Consider the following 14453-nt stretch of genomic DNA (forward strand, 5'->3'; position numbering starts at 1 on the left):
AGACTCTCCCAGTGGGACATGCTATGGAAAGGGATCAAGAAAATGGTAAGAGATGGGCCAGCACCTGGTGAATTAGACACCTGGGGAAATAACGGAACCAACTACAGAACACAGAGCAGGAGAGAAAATAGCCTGGCTCCTCTCAGGAGTTCCTTATGACTCGGTCACCATATGAGATTGTCGAAGGATTTGAATGTTGCCTGAAAAAAAATTTTTTTTCAAGAATTACTATGAGATGAAAAGTAGCTACTTAAAGTGACATAGTAGGCTTGTTCAAACAATGTCCCAAAGAAAATTTGGTTCCAGAATCACAAGTAAAATTAGATTTGTATGTGTGCTGTGATGCAATTTTTAAAACATTTTAAGTTGGTAAAAATAATATTTCCAAAGCAATTGGCTTTTTCTTTTCTGTCATTATATTATACTTCCTGCTTCACACTCTGCATTTCCAGTGCAATTAAGACCTCACCAGAAGACAAGTGGTTCACTTGCCACTAATTGGTTTAAAAATATTTCTAGTTTATTGTTTATATAATCCAGATAAAACACAACACTAAAAAGAACAAGAAGTTTGGCACATGGACACAGACTTCCACCCCCAATATGTGACCCTGATATTTGTTAATAATATAGAGCTTTCCCCCTAATATCCATGTACTGACCCTGGCATCATTTTGTCAGTGGCCTCTTTTGTCAATTGCCATAATAGAAGCATCTGAGAAAGATCCAGATATCTTTTTTTAAAAAAAAACAACAACACATATTTGATGTTATGAACTTTAACATTTAAACAAAGTCCCATATTTTGAAAAGAATATGTCATCTGCGGCCTCAAGAATCTTAACATCTCAAGTGACATTCAGGTCCAAGTTGCATAAAAATCAGACACTTTGCTTTTCAGGTCTGTGCAGTGCCCCGCACAGCTCTCTAAAAGGCGGAATCTGCCAAAGTGTAGGTGAAATGCTGTATGCCTCCTGGACGTGTGGGCTCTGGAAGAAAACCATGTCCTTTGTTCTTTGGGTTTCTGAATAATAGATGGTAGCCAGGAGGAAGACAAGGGGCAGGATGTTCTTTTAAAGAATCATCCCTCCCACCCCCACAGCGCTGGGAACTGTGAAGGACCACTGGAGAGAACACAGCATAGCTCCTCCTTGGATCGAGACCTGGTTTGCAGAGGCCACGTCTCTTTTCCCCTCTGCACATTGTGGCTCAGGGGGTGGGCCCAATCTTTGCTCATTAACTATGGGATCAGCTGTCCTGGGTGCTGACAGCTTCCTTCTCCACCTTCCTGTCGCCTGTGGCACCTGGTACATGGCGTGAGTCTGTGCTTGAAATCTTGTGCAAACTTCCTCGTGCCTCTTCACTCTGACATCTGTTCTGTGGGGTGTCTGGGCCAGGCTGGCCCTCCTTCTCCCTAAAGAGCCCTGCAGACGTCAGCTTGGCTCTGTCTCATGACACCTGCCCTCAGCTCTGCCAGGAGGTGAAGGTGGGTCCGACGTTCTCCCGTGAGCCTTCTCTGACTCTTTTGAACTTTTTATCAGGCCACGAGGAAGGCCCCAGAGGCTCAGACATGTGCCCCTTGCAGAGATCCAGTCACTTCCCACCATCTGTGCCCGTGTGGCCACTCAGACCAGAGCATCAGCTCAGAGAGAGCAAACCTCCTAAATCAGCAAGACATTTACTGGAGGAATGGCTCCCTTTTGTCAGCCGCTATAATAGAAGTGTCTGAGAAATATGCTCTTAACAGTTACGGGGAAAAGGAAGTAGTGATGCAGCCAGCTCCCAATTATCTGAGGGCCACTTCTCCAGTTTGCGAGCTTCCTTTTCTTTATAGTCTCATTTCTCCTTTTGCTACTGTGTTCATTTTGAACACTGCAAAGAAAGAATGTACGCATTTATCTGTTTTGCTCTTGTTAAAAACAAATAGTCTGATCGGAAGTCTGAAGGAATTGGGGCTGAAACCTGAAATTAGATTTGGGGATTACCTGTGGATTGCATTCCTTGCCATCATAACTAGAAATACTCCACAGTTGCTTGTCTGCTTCCCTGTTCATGCTCAGGAAGATTTATCTTCAACAGAATGAAAGAGGATTTTGCTGTTAGTTTCTCTGCACAGGATTTTTCCTACAGACTGAAGAAACTCTGACCTTAGCAATCAGTGCATCCAGGCGGAAAGAACCGGGACAGGGTGAGACTGATGGGTTCATAGCTACTGTGTAGCGTCAGAAAATGAATTTCTCTGAGGCCCCTTTTTTCTCTCTGTCAGGGGCAGATAAGAGTAATTGTTAGAGCTGCTGACAGGCTCATAGAAGGAAATGTTTATGAATGACTAGCTTGAGGCCTGTCATGGCAGGCGCTTAGTCAGGCCAGGGCCCTCTGAGAGGAAGGAGGTGTGTTGCCCGCTCTCCTACTGGGTGCTTTGGGATGTGCTGGCCTCTCAGTCCCTCTGAGCCCCCACCTGTAATGTAGGAGCATTGTGGTAAAGATAGTTAAGTTGTTCCCGCCAAAGTCAAATCCATAGAACACACAATTCAGCCCAGGATGAGTGCCTTTTAAGCTATAGCAATTTTGGTTTTTCTACCCTCTTAATTTTTCGGGAAAGTCTATGCTGGAGACACCTCAATTAGATAAAAAGAAGATTTTGCTTGTGAAGATTTACTGTCTTTTCTTGTATTTACTTACTCTTTGCACAGATATGTATGCAAGACACTGGGTGGGTCTTCAGTACTGGGCTGTGCCACAGGGCCCGGAACAGTAAGTGTGGGGAAAGTGCACAATAAGCCCAGCCTTTGGGTGGGTGACTCCGGATAAACAGTGGGTTAGAACTAAGGAAGAGTGATGAAATAGCACCTTCCCCGCTTCACCAACAAGAAAATGAAATGACGATACTGACAGATAACCCACCCAAAATCTTAGAGAATGAACTAAGAGCAGGTCTGATGCAGGGTTTCCAAAACCCAAAAGACCTACGTGGGGGCCAGAAGTGCCTCCTTGAGTTGAACTGATTTGAGGGGAGGTCACATCCCAGGCCCTAAACAGAACATACCTTTTCTGGCTCTATTTGGTCTGAACTGCAGTGCCTAGCCCAGCACTCACATAAAATAGTCACCTATTAAGTATTTATTGATTGATTGCATTTGATTGATAATCTATAGTCACACACGCACACACGCACGCTCATGCCTTCTTTTTTTCTTGTTCGAAAAACCAACAAATAAAACAGGTCATACACCTCTACTCACTTTTAGAATCACATATAGCTCAGCCCAAGAAGACTGAAAAAGAAAAAAACAAACTTAAAAATGTCATGTGTCAGACATTTAACTCGCCCGGCTTGTGTCTCTGTGATTTCACAGCGCCCGAGGTCCTCGCCCAGAAACCTTACAGCAAAGCTGTTGACTGCTGGTCCATCGGAGTGATTGCCTATATCTTGTAAGTATCGCTTGCCACTTAGGCTTCTTTTTTCCCTTTTTTTAAATTGTGGCAAAATAGACATAAACAAAATTTACTATTTAACCACTTTAAGAATGCAGTTCAGCAGTGTTAAGTATATTCATATTGTACAATCATCACCACCATCCATCTCCAGAACTTCTTCATCTTCCCAAATTGAAACTCTATCCTCATGAAACAATAACTCCTTATCCTCCCCCTGCCCCCCCCACACACCCGTGGCAACCACCATTCTACTTTCTGCCTCAAGGAATCTGACTACGTATTCTAGGTTCCTCATGTAAGTGGAATCACACAGTATTTGTCCTTTTGTGTCTGGCTTATTTCACTTAGAATAATGTCCTCAAGGTTTAGCCATGTTGTAGCATATGTCAGAACTTTTTTTTTGAGGCTGAATAACATTCCATGTTGTGTATATACTACATTTCACTTATCCATTCATTACATTGCTATACAGTAAACACAGGTGTACAGATATCTGTATTAGTACTGCTTTCAATGCTTTTGGGTGTACTTGTATACCCAGAAGTGGAGGGCTGGATCATATGGTAATTCTATGCTTAACTTTTTGAGGAAAAAGTTACTATTTCCCAAAGCATCACAACCATGTTACATCCCCAACAGCAATGCACAAGTGTTCCAATTTCTCCACATCCTGTCAGCACTTGTTGTTTTCCACTTGCTGATAATAGGCATCCTCATAGGTGCAAAGTAGCACCTCATGTGGCTTTGATTTGCATTTCTGTTACGGCTACTGATACTGGACATCCTTCCATGTGCTGCCTTGGCTTTCTGGGGATGCACATCACTATGAAAATATCAGGGTGTCCCTAAACGAAATCACAATGAGAAAAATGTGATGGAAACCAAAATGTAGCCTTTGGATTCCTCATTTCTTCTCAGCTCACTTATTGCCACTCTCTAGGAAATGCAGTCTGAGGTCATAGGCTCATTGCAGTTACTTCATATGATCAATTTTGTGTTTTATTTTATGTTTTAATGTGCTTAAGTCTACTATAAAGTTATTTTTTTTAAATATATTTTATTGATTTTTTACAGAGAGGAAGGGAGAGAGATAGAGAGTTAGAAACATCGATGAGAGAGAAACATCGATCAGCTGCCTCCTGCACATCTCCTACTGGGGATGTGCCCACAACCCAGGTACATGCCCTTGACCGGAATCGAACCTGGGACCTTTCAGTCCACAGGCCGACGCTCTATCCACTGAGCCAAACCGGTTTCAGCAATAAAGTTATTTTTACGTTACAATTTCTTTTTCCAACACTTATTATTAAACATACTTTTATGATGGGTTTAGGTTAACTAGTTTCTGTAATTGATAGAAAATTAACTCTTTCTCCTCATTGTCCCCAAGAAAGGGAACATTTCCTAGCAGACAGAGCCCACTGCACAGTGAAAGACTGCGATCAGTACAGGACTGTGATCAGAGAAAGGTCTGACAGTGTGTGACATCCTCAAGGAATGCTGGGAACACACACACACGCACACACACACGCACACACACACACACGCGCACACACACACACACACACACACGTGCCTCATTACCTGAGAAGAAAATGATCTTCCTATAGCACACATTCAGCTGGGCAGCTTTTGTAGACGACTAAGATAAAAGAACAGGGGGTGGTGGAGGAGCCAGTTTAGGGGGTAGGTGAGATTAAGCATTTCATTTGGGGCATGTTAAACTTGAGAGCCTGTTGAGATATCCGTGGACTAGTGTATGCACACGTGGAGGTCAGAGGTCTAGGGAAGAGATACTGGCGTATGGGTCTGGGTATGATTTGAACAGTTCTGCATCCAAATCCTTATAAGTATACGATAAATTATTTGACTGGATTCAAGTCTAGCATTAAGCAAAGAAAAACTGTATTTCATTATTTCTATTTTAAATATAAACTTGCCAGTTACTTGGTCATTACTAGCTTTGCTCCAGGGCTTCGTCTCAGGTTGATTTCATGACTGAGTCAGAATTGAAATGGCAGCCTGGGCTTCTGTTTGCCTTGCTGCCTTCCAGAGCCCTTAGCCTCTCAAGCAGAGAATGAATGGAGTTTGGATGCCTCAGTTGTACCTTCCAAGATGTTCAGATCCTTGAGTGATAGGCCATATCCTGGATATAATTGCTGCATAATATGGCTATGCTTGAAGAGCCACTAGTCTCGAATATATCATTATCAGTGTCAACAACTACCATGTCTTGAGTGCCTTTTCTGTTCCAGGCACTGTGCTAGGTGCTAAAGATAGCAAGATAACAAAGGCACGATGCCTCTCATCAAAGTACTAACAAGGTATATGGTGGGACAAGAAATTCCATGAGCAGATTAAGTGACATGCAGGGAGGCCCGTGTACAGCTGTAGACGTGCCCGGGGTGAAGCACCATTGAGGACAGGGACATTCAGGAAGGAGGAGGCACCATCCCAGGTATGTGTAGAGGCTGGAGAAAACTAGCAGAAGCAAAGAGAGAGAAGAGAGCATTCTGACCAGGGTAGAGACGCAGGCACAGGAACGGGTGCCTGAGGCATGTTTAAGGGCTGATGTAAATGTCCTGAGAAAGGCCTATGGTCGGTGTTCTGGGCACAAAGCTGGCTCTGAGTTCAGTAAATGTTAGAAGTTAGAACTCGTGGGTATCGGCCTCAGACTCTTGCTATTTCCCACTGCCCCACTGTGCCCGGACTCCCCATTCCCATCCTTCATTGAAGAGTGACCAGCACTCACCACCCCAGGGAAGCCAGGCATCCCATGGGGCTCCCTGCTGAGCTCTTCATTCTTCGCATCACCTGTGATGGAGAGGTGAGCCCCTGCAGGGTTTTTGGAGGCATTTTCATTTGACAGGCTGAGATATGAGATTGCAGCAAAGGGGGCTGGGACAGGCCACAGCACCAAATTTTCTCCTCTCCACATGCCATGCAAACATTCCTCATTTTGCCGGTGCAGCGACTTGATGAATTGGTTCTCTATTGATCTCCACGCTCATTTCTATACTGTCCATCATTTGGGAGGAGAAATATCTTTCCTATCTGGGGGACTCGTTTTTTAAAGCACATGTGATGGGTCCTTGTCCTGCCAAGAATCCCCTGTGGGGATCAGGACTTGCAAAAACATCTCTGCCTGCGGAGCTCAAGCTACTGGGAAGGGCTGAGGGTGGAGTGGCTGGACACTCTGGTGAGCATGCTGGTGTCCAGTCTGACGGGGTTGGCTCAACCAAGACAAGTTCCAAGGAAATGAATGTCCCTACTCAAAATGAGATTAGCATTTCGTTGACCAAACTTGATTTTGTGATTGCTCGCAGGCTGCTTTCTTCTCACAACTCCAAGGGGAGAGTTTAATGATCACTTGCCTAAATTATGCTCAGGAATACAACATGCTATGGAGAAAGGCAGCGAACTTTCGCTGATACAACCACTGAGGAAGATCCTGAGGAGATTAGGCATTAGAGTGTTGGGCAGGCTGGATGGTCAGAGTATACTTGCCATGGGTGGTGAGGGCACTTACCCATGCTGTGACCTAGACCTGTGTGCCCAAAAGAAGCTCCAGGCAAAATACTAGGGTAGCCCCTTATTTTTTGACTGGCTTCCTATATTGTTCAGTTTTTAAAACTAGGCCACATAAATACTGATTGGCCAGTATACACAGAATAATTAGTTTTTTTAAGAGTGGAACTGAGAATGCCTGATCTCCATGCTATGTCCATTTTCTGAGACAAAGGATGGCCTTCACCAAGGTAGTCACCTTTACTTTAACACATTGACAGCTGCCTTTTTATAGATATACTAGAGGCCCGGTGCACGAAATTCATGCGGGGGATGGAGGGAGCCTCAGCCCAGCCTGCACCCTCTCCAATCCGGGACCCCTCGGGAGATGACCCCTCGGTTTAGATGTCTAAATGGCAGTCAGACATCTCTCTCATAATCCTGGACCGCTGACTCCTAACCACTCACCTGCCTGCCTGCCAGATCGCCCCTAACTTCCCCCCCCCGCCTGCCTGATCACCCCTAACTGCCGCCTGCCCCCCCCCTCCCGCCAGCCTGGTTGCCCCCAACTGCCCCCCCAGCTGGCCTGGTTGCCCCACGCAGCCTGTTCGGTCGTCCGTTCAGTTGCAATGGTCACTTAGGCTTTTATATAGATAGATATGTCCCTGGAGTAGGACAGGACCCCAGCTTCAGTAGGAGAGAAGGTGGCATGATGACTGAGCCCCGGGAAATAACCAAGCCTGGGTATTATGATGGTCGTTACTACCATCGGTATGAGGCGTGTTACCACTAATAAGAACAGTTAGCTGGCATTGCCACAGGCAGCAACCATCTCACTAAATTCATAAGCTTTGCCAAGTGGGACACATGCCTCATTCAGGCTGCATGGGCCCGTGGTCTGGACATCGGCTTTAAAAGTTTAGAAATTAAATTAGATGTTTATTCATTTTGCTTAGACGCTCATAGTAAATTGATTCAAACTAGCCAAACTCAAAAGAGATTTGAAACCGGAGTGTCAGTTCACTAAATCATAACAAGATTTGTGTCCTGTGAGGTGATTGGAGATGCATGTCATCACCCTCACAATTTTCCTTGATAGGAAACATTCCGTGAGAAAGCAAATTAAAACCAGAAGTTTCCCTTAAGAACAAGGAATCAGAGCAGTGGAGTCAATGCCTCAGCAGTTTCCAGGGGGCCTGTAGTTGTCTCAGGTCACCCTTCTCCCAAAGGGCATTACTGTCCATGGACACAGCTCTTCCTTTCGGCTCATCAGAGTGGCTGCAGCTGATCAGTTCTTACCCCCTCCCCGCCCCCGCCGGCTCCTTTCCTGCCTAAAGTCCAGCCAGCACCCCACTTTTCCTTATTCTAGCTTCATCTTGTTTATTTCGGCAGGCATTATAATTCCATGTTTACTGATTCGATTTCACTGACTGCATTTCCATGTGGCTGCTTTCAGAAAGGGTTTTCAGAAAGGTGCCTGATCGCCCTCCACATTCTGTACTGAGTGGGCCCTGTGGTGGCTCACTGCCTTTCTTAGCGTCAGTCTCAGACACAAGTGCTTCTTGACCAGCTTTCAGCTTCGTTCGTGGCCTGTGATCCTTTCTCCTCTGCTTGGTTCACCTATAACCTGTTCGGAAATAGTCTAACATAAAATACTCTTTGGTTTCAAAAAGTGGGTGCAAAGCTATGCACAGTGGTGATGGAGGGAATTTTACAAGCTGTGCAATTGCGATAAAGAAAGTCTGCAGTTTAGATGATGGTAGGAGCACCTTCCTGCCAGTGACTTCAGGGAAGGTGAAATCCACCAATACTTGTGACTTTGTCTTTGCAAAGGCCCTGGGGTAGAGAGGGCGCCTGGAGGGAGAAGCAGGAAGGAGCTATCTCATCTGCATCACTTTTATACTCTGAATGGTACAGCTTCAGGCTGGACGGAAGCATTTCACCCACTCTGCTCTCCTGCATTCATCCCAGCCTCATCTCCTGGAAGCTGCTGTCTAGTAGCAGCTAACTGCTTCAGAATATTTATCCTGGAGAAGGGAAGGCAGGGGACTGACATTCACTCACATAACTGACATGTATTGAGCCTAATATGTGTCAGGCAATATGATGGAGCTGCAGGGATGGATTCATTACCTCCTGGCCTTGGAGCAGCTCACTGTCTGCTGGAGGCGACAGTCAGTAAACACATAAGTTACATCCAGTCTTGCTAGCTGTCACTGAGATGGGAGGGAAGGGCTGGGAGAGTTCCCAGGGCAGGGCCGTGAACCCTGCCCAGCTTGGAGGAGGGCTGCTCAAGAGGTGACCCGTGATCTGAGTCTCGAAGGACTGTCTTGCAAAGCCATTGTGCAGGAGATTGATAGCTTACCCTTCAAGACCCAATTATGTAAGGATATGACACGCTTGCTGTGTTTGAGAAAAGATGTACCAATCCATCTGAAACCTGATTTTTAAAATATAGCTTGGGAGATTTGATCCAATTTGAACATTTGGTATCTAAAACTTGGTGATGGGGAAAATAGAATTCTCTGAATTATCAGATTGTTAATTCACTAGTGCCATACTGAACCAACATAAGAATCAAAAGAGGCCTTATTATTTTTAAATGTGTACCCTCTGGAATGTACGGCAGCACACAAAGGCAGAAGGGAAGTAGTGCATAGAGAGTGAAAAGACCCAAAAAGTGCACAGAGAGGGGAAGGGTCCGCTCACTGGGGAGTACAGCAGCAAGTCATGAGTTCACATCACTGAGTCTGAGCTAGATTTGTGAGCAGAGATGGAGGTGGGAAGGGAAAAAGTTCCACTTCACACCAGTGAGTCAGGAAACGCTGGAGGTGGTGGGAGAACTTAGGAAGGGTGGACCAGAAGCACGTGAGCCGGGCTAGACAGCCTTCTGGCATCTGCTTTGCTAGCCATGCTCTAAGGCAGCGGTTCTCAACCTGTGGGTCGCGACCCCTTTGGCGGTCGAACAACCCTTTCACAGGGGTCGACTAAGACCATCCTGCATATCAGATATTTACATTATGATTCATAACAGTAGCAAAATTACAGTTATAAAGTAGCAACGAAAATAATTTTATGGTTGGGTTACAACATGAGGAACTGTATTTAAAGGGCCAGAGGGTTGAGAACCACTGCTCTAAGGGCTTGCCTTCTGGTCATCCTCAGAAGTGCATGTGGGACAGTAAATGGAGCCAGGGGACAAGTGAAAACAATTGAAGGCCAAGGTCAATGGGATGGAGGTGCCAAGGCATTTCCCAAATGGAAGTGTTGTTCTGCACAGACTCCGAACTGCTTACCAATCAGCTCATGACAGACAGAGGGAGAGGGGGAGAGAAGAAAGGAAGGAAGCTTGTGGGGGAGGGAGGGAGAGAGGAAGAGCCCAACAACCATGAAAGCAATGTCTAGATGCACAGGTCGAATTGGAAATCTGCCCAGTTCAGAATCACCAGGTAGGGCTCATGTTATTCATCTCCAGGCTGGATATCGGCACCCTTCATGGCTTCGGTATGAAATACATTACTTGTGAGAATAATTTTAGCTGCTGAAAGTTTGCTGTGCTTTTCCTGACACAGCATTCCTGGTGGTTGGACGCTCTCCTCACTCCTCCTCCTCCTTCCCCCGCTGTGCCTGCTGTGCCACTGGTAGCGCAAGCAGAGCTGAAAGTCGTCTTGTCCAAACTTTCTTCAGGCATGTCTCACCCACAGGAGGAGGTGGACACCTCTGTGCCATCCCCCAGAATTCCCAGAGGAGCGGTCCATGTGGCTAATGCAAGATTATAAAAGTTATACACTTGGAAGTGGGGCCATGGATCACATACAGCTGGTTTGAACAATGTATTGTCTAGTCCAATCCTGTACCATGTGCAGAATTTGGTTTTAACTATTTTGCTCTGAGGAGGAGGTATGCTGCTTCTCACACTTGGGGAAGTGTTTGGTCTTCTTCCACCCCCTGCCTGGCTCCCAGCCTTCAGCTCCAATTGTGTATAAACCTCCTAAAGGATGTGTTTCCTTTTGCTCCTCCAATAGTCTTTCCTTTCTCTTCTAGATCTTTCCTTGATCCGCTTACTCATTCTCAGCTTTGAAGGCGCTGTCCAGATCTCAGGGGCTGGCATGGGGCAGTTACCCATGGCAGCTCAGCAGCAGCCTTAGCTGACGTCACCTGCACTTGGTTTTCATGTGGGAACCATTCCCTGATCGCTTCCCAGTTTGCAAGGAGAAAACTCTGCAGTGCACCTACTCAGACATATAGGTTGCTGACATGATTGGATGACATTTTTGTAGTGATTCAGGTCTCATTGGTCCCTTTGGTCTAAAAATCCGAGTAACATGTTGAAACCTGTTTTTCTCAAGAAGTGGGCGTTGCAACTAAGTACGAGAGACTTATTAGCTTAAAAGGCTTTGCTTTATTATTTTTAAAAATCTGTATTATAATCCAGAGTCAGATGAAAATGCTGATTCCTTAGCACAGGCCCCAGACAGTGATTAAACACTTGAATACAACCAAGTGCCAAGAAGGAAGGGCAAATGGTGCTGCCCAGAGTTGTTGTGTATTGATCAGATTCTAGTTTCCAAAAGAGGAACGCTCAGATCTGATTGATTTTGTGAACATTTTTCTGAGACTCTACTCCTGGACTGGCCTTTTGGTGGCTTATCTAGTTGGCAGTGCATAGAGAGGTTTGTTATTTCAGTGCCCTGGTGCCTTGGGCTAATTGCATAAAAATTACTCTTTCTTCATAAATATGCCTTTGAGTAAATGTTTTCTGGAAATCTTTAGCTAGTCCCAGAACTGAAGGCTTCTAGGCTCAAGCTTGGAAATGTTGGAGCACAAAGATAAAAGCTTAAATGCAGGTCTCCAGTCCATTCTCTCCTCACAGTCACAACACAGCACACAAGACGGTGGTCAGAGGCCGCATCGCTCTTCCCGCCTTCGTTAGCAGGTAGAAGTGTAGGTCAGGATGAGTAGACATGGGGGTGGTGTGTGTGGGCAGGGGGCGGGGGATTCTGAGACTGCATAGGATTTGAAGATGTGTAGCTTCATTCTCACGTTCAGCACGTAGGAGATTGGACCGAGTCCCTAGGGCTCATCTCCTCCTCCCCCTCATGTTGTTCTTCCTGATGGGGAGCAGTATCCCACTCAGAATGTTTCGGCTGAAGGACCCTGAAGAGGATTGGATGGCGTTGGTGGGATGGATAAGGCGAGGGAGCTGGCATTTGCTGTGTGGCAGGCACTTCATGTGTTGTGTCTGTTCTCTCTGTGTCCCCAACCATCGCTCTGTCTGTGCATCGCTATGTGTTTTATACACAATATGCATTATTACACAGCGTATGGTTATATATTGTAATATCTCTCTATAAGGTGGGCACTCCTTTCCTTGTTCCCGGAAGAAGCAGTCTAAGGCAGGATGATAGTTTCCCCAGGGTCACGCGCCGGCGGCTGTGGGTCCCGGATCTGCATCTGTGGCGTCTTTTCTCTGAAGCCCGGGCTGAGGCGCACCCTGGAGCCTCTGAAAGCAAAGTCAGCATCGGCCCTCAGAGAGCAGACCCTTCTCAAAAATCACTTCCCTTCAGGGCCCGCCATCCCATTAGATCAAACCGCAGGCTCTGGGTTGCCATTTTTGATGGTTATTCAATTGTCAGTGTGAACTGTTGCACTCAAATACTTTTCATATGAAATATTTAAAATAAGTTTTGGCACTTTATAAGCATGTTGCAGGTATTTAGAGGACTCACTCACATGTATTACTTGGTACCCAGCTACACTGGGTTGGTGAGGCGCCCCTGAGCTCGCGCCCAGTCCCACGGAGGCCCGGGAGACAGACTGAGGGCTCCTATCCTCTGGGTCCCCTCGCAGCTCCGTGTGGGAGCTGAGTGCTGAACTAAGGCTATGGGAAGCGACCCATTGGGGTTTGTTTCAGTAGAGCCTCGGGTTCACCTGTCTCCAGCCCTCTCTCCCACAGACAGGGCACAGTGGTCCTGGCCCTTCTCCTCCCATCTGTCATTCCCGAAGGCAGCTGGGGAGACATTAGGTGTTGATTTTCTAACACCGAGAACTCTGAGCGGTCCTTTGTTTCCTGGGCAGGTCTTACAGCCTTGTTTCTGGCTTTGCTTCCAAATGTATCCCATGTGCAAACACGCCATCCCGGCTGCAGAGGCAGATGCAGGGAGGGAGCGTGTGTTTCCCCTTCTTTGCAGCAGCATGTATGGCTGTCGTGCTTAGAGGTTAATATGATGTGGCTCTGGAGTTGGATGAGGAAAGTTAACTTTTGTCCCACCCCTGAGATAGGAGCAAGTTGCCTAATCTCTCATGCATTTCCTCATCTGGAAATGGAAGATTGAAATAACTCCATCTGCACACATTCAGTGAGACAGTGTGTATAAGTTGTGTAGCTCAGTGCCTAGAACATAGTAAATGCTCCACAGATGGTGGCTATGGTCATTAACTGTTATGGGACACACACAACATAATCAGTCTCTAGAAAAGCCATTGTTCCACTTGTCCTGTTCAAACATGCTGGATGCTGAACTCTAAGGAGCAAGGGCAGGGCTGTCTTCACTGCTAGGTGATCAGCATTCGGTGTGAATTTGCTGCTCAATAAAGATCTGCAGGATTGGATCCAAGTGGCGTTTGTTGCTCTTCGTGAGAGCTGTGGGCAAATAGATGCCAGATCTGCCCTGGTCCATCTCTCTGTCTCTCCGGGACTCACTTTCCCAGTTTCCTACAGGGCAGGTTGGACCAGATGATGACTTCTGGACCGCAGAAGAGAATTCTGTGGTTCTCTGCTCATCCCCCTACTGTGCAAAGTCCTTCTTCAAATATACTTGCCAGCTTCTGGTTTGAGGATTCAGGTGGGAACAAGGGTACAGTGTGAGTTGTGTCCGGGCTGGAGGGCTCCAGAGCAGGGAGGTGGACACCTGGAGGCACCATCCGGGCACGGGCAGCTGTGAGTGCAGGGAAGGCGTGTTGAAGACTTGTTGTGCTCCTTCCATCTGCTTTGAAGGACGTCACCTGTAGCTGGTGCTGTTGGCAATTAGGAGGCTTCACTGCAAAAATTATAACATTTAGTTGAAGTACTTTTTCCAGAATAAATACCCATTTCAGGGTGTTCAACCCTACTTCTTAAGTCAACTTCAGTACGTGCTGTGGGTGTGCATGCACAGGCATGCATAGATGTTTCAGGTAACTATTTCCCATTTATCAAAGAACCGTCAGTCAACAAACATTATGGACTACCACTGAGTGCTAATGAGAAGTACAGATACTGTGTGTGACATAGTATTTTTCTTCCAGGAGCTCAGAATCAAGGTGGGAAAATAAATGTAATAATCATGGGATAACCCTTTTTATATTTTTTGAGAGGACCCGAGAAAGAGATGAAATGGAGGCGCAGTGTGAGGAATGGGAAATGCTCGGGGAGGGGTGAGGAGGTGGGGTGGCAGTTCTGAAACAGTGAAGCATCTGTGGACTCATTCGCCCTGCTGAGCACACCCCGGGCTGAGTGCCAGGAGTGC

The 14453-nt window shown here is 46.3% G+C and overlaps 1 protein-coding gene across 3 annotated transcripts in view; it reads left to right on the forward strand.

Moving 5' to 3' along the window:
• Window positions 1-14453, forward strand: part of CAMK1D (calcium/calmodulin dependent protein kinase ID) — a 393203-nt gene that overhangs the window by 355462 nt on the left and 23288 nt on the right. For all 3 annotated transcript variants that reach the window (XM_036352547.1, XM_036352559.1, XM_036352553.1), the window contains one exon: window positions 3357-3432. In XM_036352547.1, the coding sequence (XP_036208440.1) occupies window positions 3357-3432 (76 nt within the window). The remainder of the gene's footprint in view (window positions 1-3356; window positions 3433-14453) is intronic.

The sequence above is a fragment of the Myotis myotis genome, unplaced genomic scaffold (genome assembly GCF_014108235.1).
Source record: "Myotis myotis isolate mMyoMyo1 unplaced genomic scaffold, mMyoMyo1.p scaffold_m19_p_1, whole genome shotgun sequence".
In the NCBI taxonomy this organism is placed as follows: Eukaryota; Metazoa; Chordata; class Mammalia; order Chiroptera; family Vespertilionidae; genus Myotis; species Myotis myotis.